General features: G+C 38.1%; 1 protein-coding gene across 9 annotated transcripts in view; it reads right to left on the reverse strand.

Annotated features, from left to right (window-relative positions):
• The window catches only part of LOC114647307 (sorbin and SH3 domain-containing protein 1), a 155,943-nt gene that overhangs the window by 27,189 nt on the left and 109,478 nt on the right, over window positions 1–19,276 (reverse strand). For 5 of the 9 annotated variants that reach the window (XM_051923346.1, XM_051923347.1, XM_051923349.1 and 2 more), the window contains 5 exons: window positions 16,972–17,208; window positions 13,919–13,965; window positions 10,414–10,528; window positions 2,105–2,230; window positions 1,614–1,808 (listed from right to left, as the gene is read on the reverse strand). In XM_051923346.1, coding sequence (XP_051779306.1) covers window positions 1,614–1,808; window positions 2,105–2,230; window positions 10,414–10,528; window positions 13,919–13,965; window positions 16,972–17,208 — 720 coding nt within the window. The remainder of the gene's footprint in view (window positions 1–1,613; window positions 1,809–2,104; window positions 2,231–10,413; window positions 10,529–13,918; window positions 13,966–16,971; window positions 17,209–19,276) is intronic. The other 4 variants (XM_051923353.1, XM_051923351.1, XM_051923354.1 and 1 more) reach the window with 2 other exon arrangements.

Genomic DNA, 19,276 nt, shown 5'->3' on the forward strand with positions numbered 1-19,276 from the left:
CCCTTGGCTAGTGCTTTTTGCAGTTTTTGCATACATGGTAGTATGTATCGCACACGTTAGCATACAAAACAATCTAAGTCCTAGAAATATTTTGGTTTAAAACTTTATTAATAAAAAGCACAGAAAAAAAACTCACCTACAAATAATGCAGTTAGATGTCTAACGTAGGCAGGTAAATATTACAGAGATTATGTAGCAATTGTTATGCATCTTTAAAAATGTAAATTCCATGCTGACTGGCATGGTAGCTCAGTGGCTAGAGCTGTAGCTATGTGGCAGTTTTTTTCCCTCAACAACACCAAAGACATATAGCTTAGGTTAACTGGTGATTCCAGATTGGCTGTAGTTTGGGTGTGAGTGGGATTGGGCCCTGTGATGGGCCGTTGCCATGTCCAGGGTTGTTTTCTTCCTTTGGGCTCAGTGGTGGTGGCATAATTGCAATTTTATTGTTTCGTTAGGGTTGGTGCACTTTCATGTCTAACTAACCAACTCCTGAGTCTTTAGGACTGACTCAGGATGTGACATTTATTGCAGGGTTGGGAGTGGGGGGGTGCCTCACACAGGTTTGCCAAAGGGGATTCTGTGTAGGACATTCTATGAGGCATCCCCTGCAGGAAGCTGGCAAGTATCAGCTAAACAAATGGTATCCACTACTTGAGGGCAGGTGTGAAAAGGCAGCGTGTCCACCCATTGGGGTGAAGTATGGCTGTTAGGGGATTGGTTTTGAATCTTAGGGCATTCTGCACCACAATGTTCTATTGGCCGAAGGACTTAGACAGGAATGTATAAAGTTGGTTGCATTACCCCCATCCACTACCACTCTCTCACACACGCAATGGCCATGAAGAGAACACAATGAGAAGTACAACTCAGCAGCCATATTGAGACAGGCATGTGGCTTGTCCTGAGGAAAGCTGACTAGAAATGATGATTTGACAGAAGACATTTGAGTAACTACAAGTCTGTGGGCCGCCTCAAACTACACATCTAACATTCATCAGATTGTATGGTTGGCAATACTCACATGTATTTTGCTTCATTATTATTATTTTATGAATATTATAAATAATTATTAGAATAGATCAATACATTATTAGAATGTGCAATGTGCCTGAGGTTATAGATGTAGAAGGGGAGGTGGAGAAGTGCTAAAGTAGAATACCTTACAAGTCTACGGGATTTGAGGCATTCTGATAAAGTCTACACAATAAAGGGTACAAAACGGGAAAGCAGAGTCAAATGGGACCCTACCAAGACAAAACAGTGAAGCTTCAGAATTTTATATTTAAGTGATTCCAGGCTGAAAATTACACTTATGTAAACATACAAAAGTACCTCTCAGTATGCAAATATTTTGAATACTTGTCTATTAAAAAAATTACGCAGATTTTAATTGATTTGTTAACTCAGTCCAACTTCCACATTATCCACAGCAGAACAGATAGAACACAGTAGAACACTGCACTTCGTAAATTACATTTAATTACTGTAACACCACTATATTAAACTGGGTATTACCATTATAAAAATATTACAAGTGGAACAATTTATAACTTAAATGCTGCAACAGAACTACTCAGGCAGCATTATGGAGTCAGCAAGTGTCCAATTACCTGTGGTGATGCAGTGGAGCTGCGGTTTGGAGAGCGGCTCATTGGTGGATCTGGATACTCCAAAGAATTTTTCACGCGTGGTCTCTTTATCACATCAACGTATGTCACTGGGAAAATTCCCTGCCTATTAGTTCCTGAGATTTTGCCCTCATACCAGTTTTCGTCCACTCTTCGGATCAATGTGATCCTCTCTCCCTGTTGGTAGAAATTCATTCATACTTTATCTAACTAAACAACAAAATCTCACAAAGTACAGTGCATTTCAAGTTAAATAAAAATATTCACAATAAAACTACTTGTTATGGCAGAGGATTATACACTTGCAAGAATTATTATTCATCAAAACATTCTTCCTTATGAAGGAGAGTATAAAATGACAGTGATAAATGTGCTGCCAGGTATAACCATCTAACTGTGGAGACTACACTGTTGTGTAACATTTCTTTTAGAATTGTGCTAGTGAACAGCATTGAAGTAGCAAGTATTTGTACCTTGCGGAAGGACATTTCTACAGGCGTGTCTCCAGTGAAGCTGAACTTAGCCGTGGCTTCTCCATACTCCAGCACTTGTACTGGCGGAGTCTTCTTTGGTTGTGCTTTCTCAGTAGGTGGGAGCAGCTATTGCATTAAACAAGAGAAGACAGAATGCAAGAAACATAATAATCACTCAAATTTTAGCAATAATATATTGATCCATCAACTTTGTATCAATCAGTATTGTGTAATATATAATCCTCCTTCTTGGTGATCCTCACTCTAAACTGTACTATGTACAGTACCACAAGTTTGCAATTACTAAGAAATCTTCCAAGATTATTGACAACAGGCGATTGTAGACTGGGCTATGCAGTGGGTTGGGGTAAAGTGCGATCATAAGACAGGATGTCCTGAGACTAGGCTTATCAGAAAACTGAGAAAACATATGAAACCTGTACATGTGTAATACATTGTCAGGAAATTATGACAATACTTATCACATCACAGTAACCAAATACAGTAGATGTTTCTCTGCATCCCATTTGCATTGCTAAACAGAATTACACCCATGATCATAGTATTATATTCAGCCTATCCATATTTTTTAAACCTACAATAATAAAAAAATGCCTCAGTGGTTGTGACAGGGAGACTTCTAGAAAAGAGTACATAGGAAAGTGATAAAAACAAAACCATAGAGAAGGCCTTACTGCATGATCTGCGAGAAGTTTTGTCACTCCCCTAACAATAAACCGGAGTAGAAAGAAATCTAATGATGTTGAGGTGCTGCAGTGGAAGGCCTCACACTTTGAGTGTCATGGGTATCTGCATGAGGCTCTCCACCAGTTTTTTATTCCTTATTACAAAAATGTAGGTGGCCCAGTATGAGTGAGTGTAGGTATGTTCATGAGTGTGCTCTGACATGGACCAGAACCCTATTTAGGGTTGGTGCCAACCTTGTGTCCAAACCCAAAACCATTTCAGAATTAAGGAACACTTGACATTGTCAGCTTCATGAGACAACAAACAAACAAATAAATGGAGAAAAAAAGCCAAAAAAAGTGCCTGATCTGCTATTGAATGTGTAACATTCCATGAACAATATACTTTTGTGGGTGTTTGTGTTGTATAACAGACTAAGGAGACATAAACTAGGAATTTCATTGTACTCATGACAATAAATTTGACCTTGATAGTGGAAAAACGCCTCTCTTTTAGCCTCAGACGAATTAAGTGTTATTTAAACTTGCTGGCTTTCTGAGTAGCATAGACAAATAATAAAAAACCCATACAATATGAAGTTAAGATATTTTGTATCTACAAAGCATAGCCAATGTTGTCACACGATTAGTAAGTGTCTCTGAGGTAAAGTAAAAAATAAAGAATTTTCATGTTTATAAATGGGTTTGCCATCCAGGAGAGAGAGGGTTTACTAGGCTGTTTCTTATTGTACCTCCTCAAATTGGAGTGACGCTGTCACATTACACAAATTTTCCAATGATTTTCAGTTTCAGACTTTATTTACATAGTCTTGGCGAATTGTGGAGCAGTCACCGCACCCTCCTGTGATAACTGGTTGTGTAGTTTGACGTACCTAGCAACTCACTTCAACTCGTCTGCATCTCTCCCTCACAAAATATCATAAGTTGTAGGATTGAATGTCTGCTGTCTTGTGTTTTACATACCACAACAGAATGACAAAATGGAAAAAAATGACAGAGACTGCTGTAAATCATTTGTGCATAACCAACTCTGTCTGAAAGCACATTATTTGCTCTCAAGAAAAGTAAACTGTGCTGGGAGGTAGTCACTGAGTTGGCTAAAACATCCTGCATTGCTCCTATTCTTCACCTAATGACCACAGTCCAGTGGCACTTACATCTCACAATTGTTGACACTTGAGAGAATGGTCCTGGACTATATGACTCCTCTTGTGGCAGACCACCTGGACCTAATGCAGTTTTCCTATTGGACAAAGAATGGAGTGGAGGATGCCATTATTCATCTGCTCCAAAAAAGCTCTTTCTCACCTTGACGAGACTGGCAGCAGCAGGAGGATTCTGTTTTTTATTTCTCTAGCACCTTCAATACCATCCAGCCATCCCTGTTAAGGGATAAACTCAGAGATATGCAGGTGGATGAGGCCCATGGTACCCTGGATAATGGACTATCTGTTTGGTAGACTGCAGTTTGTGAGACTTAATTACTGTGTTTTTGATATGAATGTGAGCAACACTGGAACACCACAAGAAACAGTCCTGTCTCCTTTTCTCTTCATTCTGTACACTTGAGACTACAAATATAACATTGATAAGGGGGATAACAGAGACTACAGGAGTCAGGTGGAGAAGTTGGTTTCTTGGCACAAAGAGAATTGTCTGCATCTTAACATCAGGAAAACCAAGGAACTAGTTATTGACTTTCACTGCACCAAAGGCCTCTATGTCCGGTCTCTACTCAAGGAGTGGATGAAAATGTCAATGTGGATGACAAATACATAATAGCCCAATACTCAGTTAGTCTACCATCAAAAAAGTACTAGTAAATCAGGTAAATCAACCACAAATAATCTATTACACACTGTAGCACCTCTCTACACGTTACAAAATCTAAGGCACTTAAAACTGCAGTACTATTGTTCATGTTTCTACAACATGAATGCTGTTGCGTTATGAGGCTTGCTTAGGGTTGGACAAGTAGTCAGAGGTGATGACTAAACCAGCTGTCTTGTGGTTAACAGGAGGAAAGTGCACAACTAGCTAAGTAACCAAATAACCAGTGACTTACCACTATTCAAGTAGGAAAAACACTACTTTGTTATCTGCAGAATGTAAGGTATTTGGTAACATGCTTGCTTGCTGTTGTGCTGGTGAATCCTTAAAAACGTCTTCTGGCATATATGACAATGAATATCAAAGTGGCACTTGTTTTTAGTTCAGCACTGTGAAGTGACACTCTCCACTACTAAGACTATGCCACCACACTGGCTATCTCTGTGCTTTTTTGTTCTTTGTCAGAAATAGATGACTATACAGTGGTGTGAAAAACTATTTGCCCCCTTCCTGATTTCTTATTCTTTTGCATGTTTGTCACACAAAATGTTTCTGATCATCAAACACATTTAACCATTAGTCAAATAAAACACAAGTAAACACAAAATGCAGTTTGTAAATGGTGGTTTTTATTATTTAGGGAGAAAAAAAAATCCAAACCTACATGGCCCTGTGTGAAAAAGTAATTGCCCCCTGAACCTAATAACTGGTTGGGCCACCCTTAGCAGCAATAACTGCAATCAAGCGTTTGCGATAACTTGTAATGAGTCTTTTACAGCGCTCTGGAGGAATTTTGGCCCACTCATCTTTGCAAAATTGTTGTAATTCAGCTTTATTTGAGGGTTTTCTAGCATGAACCGCCTTTTTAAGGTCATGCCATAGCATCTCAATTGGATTCAGGTCAGGACTTTGACTAGGCCACTCCAAAGTCTTCATTTTGTTTTTCTTCAGCCATTCAGAGGTGGATTTGCTGGTGTGTTTTGGGTCATTGTCCTGTTGCAGCACCCAAGATCGCTTCAGCTTGAGTTGACGAACAGATGGCCGGACATTCTCCTTCAGGATTTTTTGGTAGACAGTAGAATTCATGGTTCCATCTATCACAGGTCCTGAAGCAGCAAAACAACCCCAGACCATCACACTACCACCACCATATTTTACTGTTGGTATGATGTTCTCTTTCTGAAATGCTGTGTTCCTTTTACGCCAGATGTAACGGGACATTTGCCTTCCAAACAAGTTCAACTTTTGACTCATCAGTCCACAAGGTATTTTCCCAAAAGTCTTGGCAATCATTGAGATGTTTCTTAGCAAAATTGAGACGAGCCCTAATGTTCTTTTTGCTTAACAGTGGTTTGCGTCTTGGAAATCTGCCATGCAGGTTGTTTTTGCTCAGTCTCTTTCTTATGGTGGAGTTGTGAACACTGACTTTAATTGAGGCAAGTGAGGCCAGCAGTTCTTTAGACGTTGTCCTGGGGTCTTTTGTGACCTCTCGGATGAGTCGTCGCTGCGCTCTTGGGGTAATTTTGGTCGGCCGGCCACTCCTGGGAAGGTTCACCACTGTTCCATGTTTTTGCCATTTGTGGATAATGGCTCTCACTGTGGTTCGCTGGAGTCCCAAAGCTTTAGAAATGGCTTTATAACCTTTACCAGACTGATAGATCTCAATTACTTCTGTTCTCATTTGTTCCTGAATTTCTTTGGATCTTGGCATGATGTCTAGCTTTTGAGGTGCTTTTGGTCTACTTCTCTGTGTCAGGCAGCTCCTATTTAAGTGATTTCTTGACTGAAACAGGTGTGGCAGTAATCAGGCCTGGGGGTGGCTACGGAAATTGAACTCAGGTGTGATACACCACAGTTAGGTTATTTTTTAACAAGGGGGCAATTACTTTTTCACACAGGGCCATGTAGGTTTGGATTTTTTTTCTCCCTAAATAATAAAAACCATCATTTAAAAACTGCATTTTGTGTTTACTTGTGTTATATTTGACTAATGGTTAAATGTGTTTGATGATCAGAAACATTTTGTGTGACAAACATGCAAAAGAATAAGAAATCAGGAAGGGGGCAAATAGTTTTTCACACCACTGTATGCCTAAATGATATGTTAGAGTGCCTCAACACTAAACACATACAAACGTCAAATCACTAGTTTACAGTACAACACCTTAATCAAACATGTGGTACATAAATGGCTTAAAGCTGTGGTTTCCAAACTTTTTATCTTGCAACCCAAATTTGCCTATTGTGTGTCTTCGCAACCTGTAATCGCCATGGAACAGTGAATGATAATTGCCCAGTTCCCTGAAAAATGTCCTGTTGCTGGGTCCCCTTGCAACCAGCAACCCAAAGTTTTCCGCAAACCATTCATGACCCTTTCTCATTCAGTTCATTTGTAATTTACAACTCTTTAATAATAATAATAATTCATTACATTTTTATAGCACTTTTCTCAGTACTCAAAGCGCTATCCACACAGGGAGGAACTGGGAAGCGAACCCAAAATCTTCCACAGTCTCCTTACTGCAAAGCAGCAGCACTACCGCTGTTTAATATCATCACAATACATAGCCCTGGAGCATTCTGTGTACATCGACAATTCCTTGATCTTATTCAAGCTCATGGTAAACAGAATTGGTTAAATCAAGCATTACATAATAAGAAAAGAATTAAACATTGAAATATCGAGAGCAGTAGTTTTTAGACACTTGAGGCTGAAGGTTGTCATTCCAATCAATAAGTAATCTCAGTTTTAATTAGCCATTTGCTTTCTTATTATATTCTGCATTTAGCAAATAGCAGTAATGAGATTAACATTCCTAATAATTTTATTTAGAAGTAGCTATATTCTAGAGATAGAGTTAAAAAGTAAAGACTCTTTTATTGAATTTCTATTAATTCACCTTTTTCTATGAAAGTTTGCTCCTTTAGTTGTATCCTAACAATGAGAATTACAAGAGCAGTGAAAGATTTTTTTTTCACTTTAAATTAATGTTTAAATCATCAACATACACATTTTTTTGCAAAGTTATATCTGACTGCTTCAAAGAACAGCTGGACTTATTTGCACAGTAGATGCCAATGGTGGCTACTGCATTTAGTTCCAAACTACATCTTTGACTGAAATGCAATTTGTACTCCGATGGTGTAACAGATTACTTCATTGTCAGACTTAGAGGAAAGCCTTGCCCAAACTCAGGTTTAAGCACCAGCGCAGTGTGAATAGTCTACAAACATAAGTAACTCATTTCTGGCCAGAACAGTCCTGACAGTAATAGTGGAAGGCTGAGATACCACTCAATGACAAGAGCAGTAGACACCAGGCTAGATGTGAATGACGAAACACTTAGTACCAGAAATTTCAAAATTGTGTTTGCTATATTTGTGTAGCAGGCATCTATGTGTTACATAAAAGTAATTGAATGGTTTTTAAAGATTTTCATAACTGTCAACATTACAATTTTCAATCAACTTTTCCAGGTGCTCTGGTATTTAAGCTGTTATTTTCTAATGATAAAGCTAGTTGATCTGCCACTGAAGCAGCTGCAGCCTTTCTGTATTCACAGTCATTTCCCGTCATGTCTACTCTGCTTATTGGTAATTGCCATTATTAAGGTACAATTAAGGAAGCAAAGCTCACAGAAAAAGATGAATTAACAGGAAAACAACAAAAGGGAGTCAAGAACTGGAATGGAGCAAAAAAAAAAAAAAAAAAAACTGCAGTCATAAGGGTCCACCAGAACTGTGATTGGAAAGCAGTTCTAGAGATCCCTGGACGTTTATTTTTTAACAGTAAAAATGAGTTGTGGTTTGCTTCTCCGCTGCCATCTTCAAGTTTTCTTGGTAAATTACTCATTTGTTTGCACTTTTCTATCCTGAATGCTTGTACATCACCTGGAGCTGTGTTATAAAGTGTACATCAACATTAATTGAAATTGCATAGACACGCTTATTCAGTTTATTATCTGCAATGCTGTTTGTGAATTATAGTCTTCTTTGAAAGATCTTATGGTCCTGTTTTATGTAATCTTGAAGAGTAACTGAGCTAGGGTCCATATATACAGTACATCCGGAAAGTATTCACAGCGCATCACTTTTTGCACATTTTGTTATGTTACAGCCTTATTCCAAAATGGATTAAATTCATTTTTTTCCTCAGAATTCTACACACAACACCCCATAATGACAACGTGAAAAAAATTTACTTGCGGTTTTTGCAAATTTATTAAAATAAAAAAATTGAGAAAGCACATGTACGTAAGTATTCACAGCCTTTGCCATGAAGCTCAAAATTGAGCTCAGGTGCATCCTGTTTCCCCTGATCATCCTTGAGATGTTTCTGCAGCTTCATTGGAGTCCACCTGTGGTAAATTCAGTTGACTGGACATGATTTGGAAAGGCACACACCTGTCTATATAAGGTCCCACAGTTGACAGTTCATGTCAGAGCACAAACCAAGCATGAAGTCAAAGGAATTGTCTGTTGACCTCCGAGACAGGATTGTCTCGAGGCACAAATCTGGGGAAGGTTACAGAAAAATTTCTGCTGCTTTGAAGGTCCCAATGAGCACAGTGGCCTCCATCATCCGTAAGTGGAAGAAGTTCGAAACCACCAGTACTCTTCCTAGAGCTGGTCGGCCATCTAAACTGAGCGATCGGGGGAGAAGGGCCTTAGTCAGGGAGGTGACCAAGAACCCGATGGTCACTCTGTCAAAGCTCCAGAGATCCTCTGTGGAGAGAGGAGAGCCTTCTAGAAGGACAACCATCTCTGCAGCAATCCACCAATCAGGCCTGTATGGTAGAGTGGCCAGACGGAAGCCACTCCTTAGTAAAAGGCACATGGCAGCCCGCCTGGAGTTTGCCAAAAGGCACCTGAAGGACTCTCAGACCATGAGAAAGAAAATTCTCTGGTCTGATGAGACAAAGATTGAACTCTTTGGTGTGAATGACAGGTGTCACGTTTGGAGGAAACCAGGCACCACTCATCACCAGGCCAATACCATCCCTACAGTGAAGCATGGTGGTGGCAGCCTCATGATGTGTCAGGATAAAGGGAAAGATGACTGCAGCAATGTACAGAGACATCCTGGATGAAAACCTGCTCCAGAGCACGCTAGACTTCAGACTGGGGCGACGGTTCATCTTTCAGCAGGACAACGACCCTAAGCACACAGCCAAGATATCAAAGGAGTGGCTTCAGGACAACTCTGTGAATGTCCTTGAGTGGCCCAGCCATAGCCCAGACTTGAATCCGATTTAACATCTCTGGAGAGATCTTAAAATGGCTGTGCACCGACGCTTCCCATCCAACCTGATGGAGCTTGAGAGGTGCTGCAAAGAGGAATGGGCGAAACTGGCCAAGGATAGGTGTGCCAAGCTTGTGGCATCATATTCAAAAAGACTTGAGGCTGTAATTGCTGCCAAAGGTGCATCGACAAAGTATTGAGCAAAGGCTGTGAATACTTATGTACATGGGATTTCTCAATTTTTTTATTTTTAATAAATTTGCAAAAACCTCAAGTAAACTTTTTTCACGTTGTCATTATGGGGTATTGTGTGTAGAATTCTGAGGAAAAAAATGAATTTAATCCATTTTGGAATAAGGCTGTAACATAACAAAATGTGGAAAAAGTGATGCGCTGTGAATACTTTCTGGATGCACTGTACATTACATAAAGTAACGCTCTGACCCTACAAAAGTAATCATGCAGTTGATGTGTAGTTGTACAATTACGGTCAGTACAGCATCAAATACAAATAACATCTCATACTGTACCTCCACATATGTCCGAGGGAAGATCCCAACTCTTCCGTGGTGCTCCCCTTCGTACCAGTTCTGATCAATCTGTCTATAAATGTAGACTATGTCTCCTTTCTGAAAGGGCAGCTCCCTAAATTAAAAAAAGACAGAAATTTACTTTAGAAATCTTGAATGCTATATGAATAGAAAGAATATGCAGCACACATTAATGTTAGCGAGACTCACTGTTTAAGAATTTAAAGTTGATTATAGGGGTTTGTTAATCAATACCAGCTAGTCAAACTGAAAAAAATAGCTAAATTAAATAACTATACATTAATTCATTTTAGAGAAAAGTTCCAGAATATGGCATTCCACAAACGTTTTCGCTATTTGCTTGCCTTAAGTGATGCAGTGAGATTCTTCACTTACACACGTCCCCCAATTACACTTAAATACACAGTACTTACACCATGGATGTTCACATTTTAGCCAGGATGCTACACCATTCGGATTAGTAAAAAGAAGCACCCATAAACACGCAGCACATGTGTGCAAAATGAAATACACAATTTCTTAATACTACTCTAAATAGAATTTCATGGGGTCTCTTTTTATACATCTCCGCACACCTCTTTTTTTGTAATGTGGTGACCAGGACTGCACACAATACTGTAGATGCAGACTTGCAACTACATTATATATTTTGAGCATAACATCCCTTTGATTTATATTCAACAGTTTTTTGCAAAATAACCTAATTTTCTATTAGCTTTTCAACTGTTTCTGCACATTGCTTAGACAATGACAATTCTGCAAGGCCATAAACCTCTAAATCCTTTTCAGAGTTGCTTCGTGCAAGACAGTGTCTCCTATGTTGTATTTATAATCAGTGTTCTTTTTACATATGTGTAACACTTTGCACTTTTCTACATTAAATGGCATTTTCCAAATGTTCGCCAAGTACTGAAGACTGTCCAGGTCTGTTTAAATTATTTTTACCGCCTCCTCAGTATCTGCTCTCCTACCAATTTTAGAATGTACAAATTTCACAAAGCTACTAACTATACCAGGTACTTCTATAATTTTTATTATAATTACAATAATTTTACATGGTATAGAAATAAGAATTGTTGGTCTATCATTACGAGGTCTTCATTCTTGTAGATTGGAGTTACATTTGCAACTTTTCCCACCTGGAGTGACTGTTAAAATATGCTCAATAAAGATTTATAAATAATGTCTTTAATTTCTTTCTGTGTATTGGAAAAAAACAGATCAAGGGGTTTTATTAGCCTTCAAAGTATTGAGGGTCTAAAACATGTCTGACTCTGTAAACTCAGCTTATTTTTACTTCTTCATGGGGCAACTCCATGTATTTCTTCTTTTACAAATATTTGAGTAAAATATTTATTTACTTCATTAGCTTCTCAGTTTTATATATTTCTACTTAGCATTTTGGATGTTTCTTAAATTCTTTTCTACTGTTTCTTTTACCAGAGTAGTACAGTAGTACCTTGAGATAAGAGTTTAATTTATTCCATGACCAAGCTTGTAAGTCAAAATGCTTGTATCTCAAATCAATTTTCCCTATTGAAATTAATTGAAATGAGATTAATTCATGCCAGCCCCCAAAAAACCACCCCAATTTTTTGTTAAATGTTTTCAACATAAGAAAGATGTATTTATAATGAATAAATATTGTATACAAACAAAATAAAACCTAATACGTAAAAGAGAATCTAAAGAAATAAACAGATGTTGGCGGAGCCGATTAGCGTATTGTATTATTTTTTTCTTTCACTTCACTTTTGCGTAACTTAATTTTCTTCTTCACTAGTTTTTTTTCTTTTTTGTCATCACTTTCATTTGCAGGGCGTTTCAGTAGAAACCTGTCCAAGGAGCTTTGTTTCTTCTTCCCCTTTAGAATGTTTCTGAAATGAGTTAGGCAAATGTCATTAAATAGCACCGCAGCACGACAACTTTTGCAACTTTTTCAGGGTGTTTCTTTTCAAAAAAGTCCGAAACTTTTTCCCACATTGCCGACACTTCCTTAATCTCACTTGAAGAGATAACCTCCTCCACCTCTGGCTCCTCTGCGATACCAAACTCGTGCAGAACCTCCGTATGTTGCTGCGTCTGTAGTTCCGCCAACTCCTCTGTCGTTAGTTCCTTGGAATGTGCGGTGACAAAGCTCTTTGATGGCTTGTATCTCAAATTTTGGTTCGTAACTCAAGGCAAAAAATCGACCTAGTGATGGCTCGTATCTCAAAAAACTCGTGTGTTGGGGACACTTGTATCTCAAGGTACCACTGTACTTGAAAAATGGTTAGCTGTTAGTTTTAATACTTTGTGCTGCTACTTTTGTTTATCTCTGCCTCATGTTTTTACTGTAATATAACCACAGTTTTACTTATTTGAGCCCTGTTTTGTATTTCTTATTGATGAATTGGAATAGCAGCCAGAAGAAATCTGCTACCATGCACGCACTGTATATACTAGACCTGCTATTTGTGGTTTTGATACTTGATTTCCATTGGCAACAAATGTAAACCCAAAAATTACTGAAGAGAAATTCTGGAATAACTGATGGTAAAGAGTTTGAAGTTTGGCCAAGCAGCATGAGGAGTGACCCCAGTCACAATGCAGCCTCTTGTGCATACTACTCTTTATCCTCCTTTTCCTCATTTGACTTTTTCCATGCTGAACTATTCTGTGATTATTTGTTAGTCTCCAAATGCATGCAGTCAAATCACCATCTTTTTCTGATCAGCCGTGGATTCATATTCATTTTTAGAAATTAAAAAGTTAATGCCTGTTGGGAATACTCTCATTACAGTGAAAAAGCATGTGTTTCACTGATGGTCTTCAAGGCTGTGCTCTGCTCTTTGCTTATTTAAAATTCTGTATAGAGAAAAAAATCCTAAATAGCTACTTTTGCTTGTTCAGTATGGGAACAGCCACATGAGAGATTTCCACCAAAAAGCTGTGGATGGACATGCAGTGTGAAGTGGAGGTGGCATACATTTTACTTCATCCCTTTGCCACTTTCAAGGAGATGAATTACATTTGTTCTTTGTTTCGAATACAATTTTTAAAAGGTTATATTGTAATAATGTTCACAAAAGATTGCTAAATAATGTACTGGGCTGTCTTATTTGCATTTCTTAGTGATTCATCAGGTAACACTTTAAGGCTGCTTTGTATATACACAAAGTAATTTAATACAACACACCAACATACATATCCTTTTGTTATGAAATTGTACACATTAGCATGATTGCTAAAAATGCACTGACAGTTATTATTGTACCTTAATTTGATGGAAACATTCACCATTAACACATTTGCCTTTTCTGTCTGTGCTGGGGTATATCTGCTCTTGTTATAATCTGTACAAGCTAAACTGGGAAACAGCAGCGATTTACCCACTGTGCTCTTATTCATTAAGCTTGCTGTCATAGAAAAGATGCATACACATAAGTTGCATTTGTGTCTTTTGCCTCATTGCTGGAATTTTAGATTTAGCAGTTTTACTCACTTCAAAGTCTGTGCTTTAAAATCATATCGTGCCCTGGCAGGGGCCATCTATGAATGAAAAAAGAAAAAAAAATTATTCAGCAATTAATAAATAAACATAAACAAATTAAAAAAACAAGTCAGTTAACAGACACTTTACAGTTTGTACTGTGACATAAGGAGCGTGAGCAGAACAAACTCATTACACTCTAAATATTTTGCAAGCTTCAGGCAGGCACATATTGACGTTAAAGGCCTGAAACTGTTGCCAAGTAGTTTTTTCTGATCTCGCTCCCATTTACATGCGTCTTGTTATTTTCTGCCTCTCACACAGAAAACACAATGAAATTCACACTCATAGGCAAAATTTATGACCCACTTTTTTCCTTTGTTTTAGAGAAAGAGCACTTACAGAACGTCATTAATACTTGCTGTGAAAATGAGAGTTAAACAAAATGAAAAGCTTAAAGCCGTGGAAGTTTTTAATGGAATTAAAAAATAAATTACTTTGTAAAAGAACAAAGACAAGTCAGGTTCTGGGTAAAATAGAAATTGTCATTTAAGTAATATATTCAATTTACTTTTCGTTTTCATGTTTTGTTTCTTAATTTTATATGAGGTTTGTGTAAGTGCAAGTGTTTTAGAAACTAACAAAAATTATTTTACTTCATTTTTCATGCTGTTGAGGAATGAGTTCTATAAACCAATTCTACTTGTCAGACAGCCATTATTAGTCAACCATAACAGTGAAAAGGTCCCCAATATGGCTAGCAGGACTTTTGAGGGCCACGATCAAACAGGTATACCATATACAACAATGTCACCATCAAAGCACAACATGAAAACTTCCCTGCTTGTGAGTAAAATAACTAAAAATGAGTTACCACCTAAAGCTCAATTAAATCATGACAAGCTTCCTTTAAAATAAATTTGTATCACATTAATTTATTTTCAAGATTGAATGAGGAAGCCGCAACAATGTGCTACAAGGAACTGTTCACCTTCATACAAAGAACCCAAAAGCTTAGCACATGAGGAAAATACAAACTCTTTTCCTCCTGCCATAACTTGTCATTTTAGTTTCTTAATAGACCCCTTCAATGTAACAAAAAATCCACTTACAGAAACAAGTAACCATTCAATACAATGAAAACTAAAGCAAATCAATTTGCTTCAGGACAACCAGAGGGGTGTCAAAAATCTGTAGCTGGAAATAACAAGCTGCATTTCATTGCAAACTACTACTGCTACAACAAAGAGATAAAATACAGTTAGGAAGTGACCCCATATTAAAACGGACTGTTCTGGCACTATACACATTGTAACTGCTAGGTGTCAATACAGATTGGGAATATTCAAGGCAAGTGAGAGTGCTAGCAAGTAAAAATGTACAAGCGATGCTCACAAACTGAAATAGTTTAAAATAAGCTATTTATGGAGCTGGCAGACAGCATAACAATGGAGTTAATCACAAAAAGATAAGTGTAGTAAATTGAGCAGTTTCTTTCAAACGCTTCTGCAAAGTCAATCTGTCAGACCTATATAAATGTATAATGTCCAGAGGGATGCTTATCACATACAAAGTTAACAAGTACAAGGAAGAGAAAAAGAAATATCAAAATGACAATCACCTATAATCAGATAATAAAATTTTTTTTTTTTTTTTACAAAGCCTGTCATAAAAACTTTCACTTAAACGGGTAAACTTTCCATTTTTGCTATGCGTCTTAGCGGCCATCACATTTCATGACCCTTTGCAGTGATTTTCGATCATTATCTTCGTTTACATAATCTTAGTGAGTCTTACAAATTTGTGGTGTGCTCCTTTGAGTTTCATTGTTCTTGTGCGACATCCCCAGCACTGCCATACAAACCGCTGGGAGAGCCGACAACCAATGAGTACAATATATACAATGCATGCAAAAGGAAAGTAGGATGCAACGGTTAAAGACTACACTAGGTTCCAACACTGTCAGTGAACACTGGGAAAAAATGTACCTGACCTGATGAATTTTCATTTTTCTTGCTATGTACCAATGGTAGGACCAGCATATAGCATAAGTATGATGAGTTCATGGCCTTGAGTCACAACTACAGGCTCATATTGGTAGTGTGTGTGTGTGTGTGTGGGGAAGGTTATCTACATCAGGCTTCTTAATACCAAATAAGCTAAGCACTTTTGCTAATTATATGTATAGCTTTATGGCCACTGTATAACCTTTAGAAACTGATAATGTTCCATGTCTAAAAAGCAATAATCTTGAGCTGAATCCATTAACAACATGACAGTAACTTCAGCTCAGTCTAATGGCCTGTACATTTCCCATATCTCAATTCAATCACCTTTGGGATGAGGTGGGACAGAAGAGTCTCTGTATATACTGTATGTGTGGTCAAAATATCTGTAGGAATTTGTTTATATTATCGAGCCGGCATTTACCATAATCTTTAAGAAACGTTTCCAGCACCTTATTGAATGCTTTAAAGAATTCTGCCAGTTTTAAAGGCAAAAACAGGTTCTCTCTAAAAGTGATTAATCATTTGTTTTAATATCTGGTTAATTTCTTTTAATACAGAAATTAGTTCATACATTTAATACAGAAATTTATCTACAGTATAATTACAGTCTTTGTTGAAAAACAAACTGTTTATTATACAATGTGGTGTATATATCAGTGATACATTGTAAAAAAGCAAACAAAAAGTTAAGCTCAAATCACCTCTCTATATAAAGTATATTTTGATAAGCTGGCAAGATTCATTCAAGGTGGATATACCAACATTGAACAGAGCTTGCCCACACATCCATAGAGAAACAACACAATTTAAATGAAACATGAAACTGAATATGGCAGCAGCAACAAGAGACACATATAAGCAGCATTCTGTGTCTAAAATGTGGCTCAGGGGTTATGCCTCAGCGCATGCATCATGGTATAGCAATGGCCAATGAAAGTGCAGTCATGCTAATAAAAAGCAAGCATGTGGAGTCAATGGCGCCAAGGGTTAGTTTACAAGCGCATTCTACATACAGTGTGAACAACAGCAATGACTGCAGAGCAGATGTAGACCTACAGCGCAACACAGTGTGAGAGGCAAATCTTGCTTTGGGTCAAGCGGAGCACTGAGGTGACTGGAACAGACCTCGGACCCAGATTTCCTCTTATCTGCATCGTCAGTGTTAAGAAGATCTCCAAAACGATCATTAGTGATAAACTGATGATGTGTTAGAAAGAGTCCTGTATGCCTTCTAGATGCAATATCAGCTTCTTCTTGTTCACGCTTAAGCCTTCTCTGCTCCTCTAAAAGTTTCTGTTGTAAAAATTGCATAAAATGAATCACCCAAACAGAAACACCAGAAATACATTTTTGACAAAGAAAGTGCAGTTAAAAAGGATCCAACAAGACAAAAAAGGCCTGAAAAGAAACAAACATAACAAGAGAATTGGTTGCAAACAAGAAGTTGATTAGTGAGGTCTTTCGTACCTTATGTCAATGCAGTTAGTTCTCAAGTCAATGAGGAAAGGAGAAAAGAATCAGAAATTATTTCCCCAATGAGCCATTTGTCATTAAAGTAACAGAAATAAATCAGACAGCAGAGTCAGAGAATAAGAATGTGCCAAAGCTTATTAAAAAAAAAAACAAATAACAGCATGCCACTGAAAGAAACTATGCCCCTTATGCGACATCGGGGAAAATAAAATTTGATAACATGGTGGGGGGGGATTTAAGAATATTACGAGAAGATATCCAAGCAACTCACATGAAAAGCTGTGAACAGCAGCACATGAACAACACTCACGGCATCATTCACTGTGAGAAAGACCGAGGCTGCACCCCAAATGCTGATATGCACTGTCACTGCAAGCACACCTTGCGGCGGTCAGGACTCACAGATACTGCAGGAGTGTTTGTGTGCTGTGTTTCAGTCAAATTGTCATGTGGGTTGCTTCCACATCTTCTTGTAATGTCTGCAAACTTTAAGCTCCAGATATTAAATCAGAAGCACTTTTGTAAGATAACACAAAACTATTTCAATTTTCCCCTCTCACACCAAACAATTATTTTTTTATCACTTTTTTTTCCCCGTCAAAAATATTTTTTTTCTCCTTTTTTATTCCTCCTTTTACTTAAGGGCTTCTGTAGAGAAAACGGGGCAACTCTGGTAACTAAACAATACAATTTGCATTTTCTAAACATTTACTTAATTTTAAACAATTTTGCAGGGCATTATTTTGCCTTTTCTTTAACACTGAAACTAAAAGTGTTTTCCCAGTAAAGACTGGGTTACATAATTGGGACTTTTCTTTTATGCCTTGTGCTGAGCCTTAGGTCAGTCTCAGTTCTGTTGAAAGCAGAAAGGCTGGAGTATTCTGAGATCCCCTCTGTTTGATATGCCACAGCTAACTTGTTGTTTGTTTTATCTATATTCCATAGTGGTGGCAGTGTGGCCTTCAGTGGCAAAGACATGGCCTCCTAAAAGGAATGAAGTTTAGTCATTCTGACATCCACAATGAAAATGAGGCAGTATACTGATGATTTCCCTGCTATATTATCAGCACAATGGTGCCCAAGTTTGTTTTTACAATCCTACCAAAGCTTTATGCATTCCTATGTTCTCATTCTCAACATTTCACCCTTGCCAGTTTTACTTTTGGTGAAGCCAATGTGTAGAAGCAGGTAATGTTATTCCTCCCACCAGTTAATGTAAACTGCTGGAATGGTGTTGTGCTGTTTTAACAAACCTCCAAGACAATCACTTACAACAGGCTTCTTGGGATGGATGGATGGATGGATGGATGGATAGATAGATAGATAGATAGATAGATAGATACTTTATTAATCCCAAGGGGAAATTCACATACTCCAGCAGCAGCATACTGACACAAAAAAACAATATTAAAGAATAATAAAAATGCAGGTAAAAACAGACAATGACTTTGAATAATGTTAATGTTTACCCCCTGGGTGGAATTGAAGAGTCGCAAAGTTTGGGGGAGGAACGATCTCCTCAGTCTGTCTGTGGAGCAGGACAGAGACAGCAGTCTGTCACTGAAGCTGCTCCTCTGTCTGGAGATGATACGGTTTAGTGGATGCAGTGGATTCTCCATAATTGATAGGAGCCTGCTGAGCGCCCATCGCTCTGCCACAGATGTCAAACTGTCCAGCTCCATGCCTACAATAGAGCCTGCCTTCCTCACCAGTTTGTCCAGGCGTCCTTCTTCTTTATGCTGCCTCCCCAGCACACCACTGCGTAGAAGAGGGCACTCGCCACAACCGTCTGATACTTATAATACTAATACTTCACATTACAAAAAAGTACTGGCCTAAACATCATCATGTCCAGTCTCACGTAAACCAGAACGTCCCATTGCTAGGC

The sequence above is a fragment of the Erpetoichthys calabaricus genome, chromosome 2 (assembly GCF_900747795.2).
Source record: "Erpetoichthys calabaricus chromosome 2, fErpCal1.3, whole genome shotgun sequence".
Classification (NCBI taxonomy): Eukaryota; Metazoa; Chordata; class Cladistia; order Polypteriformes; family Polypteridae; genus Erpetoichthys; species Erpetoichthys calabaricus.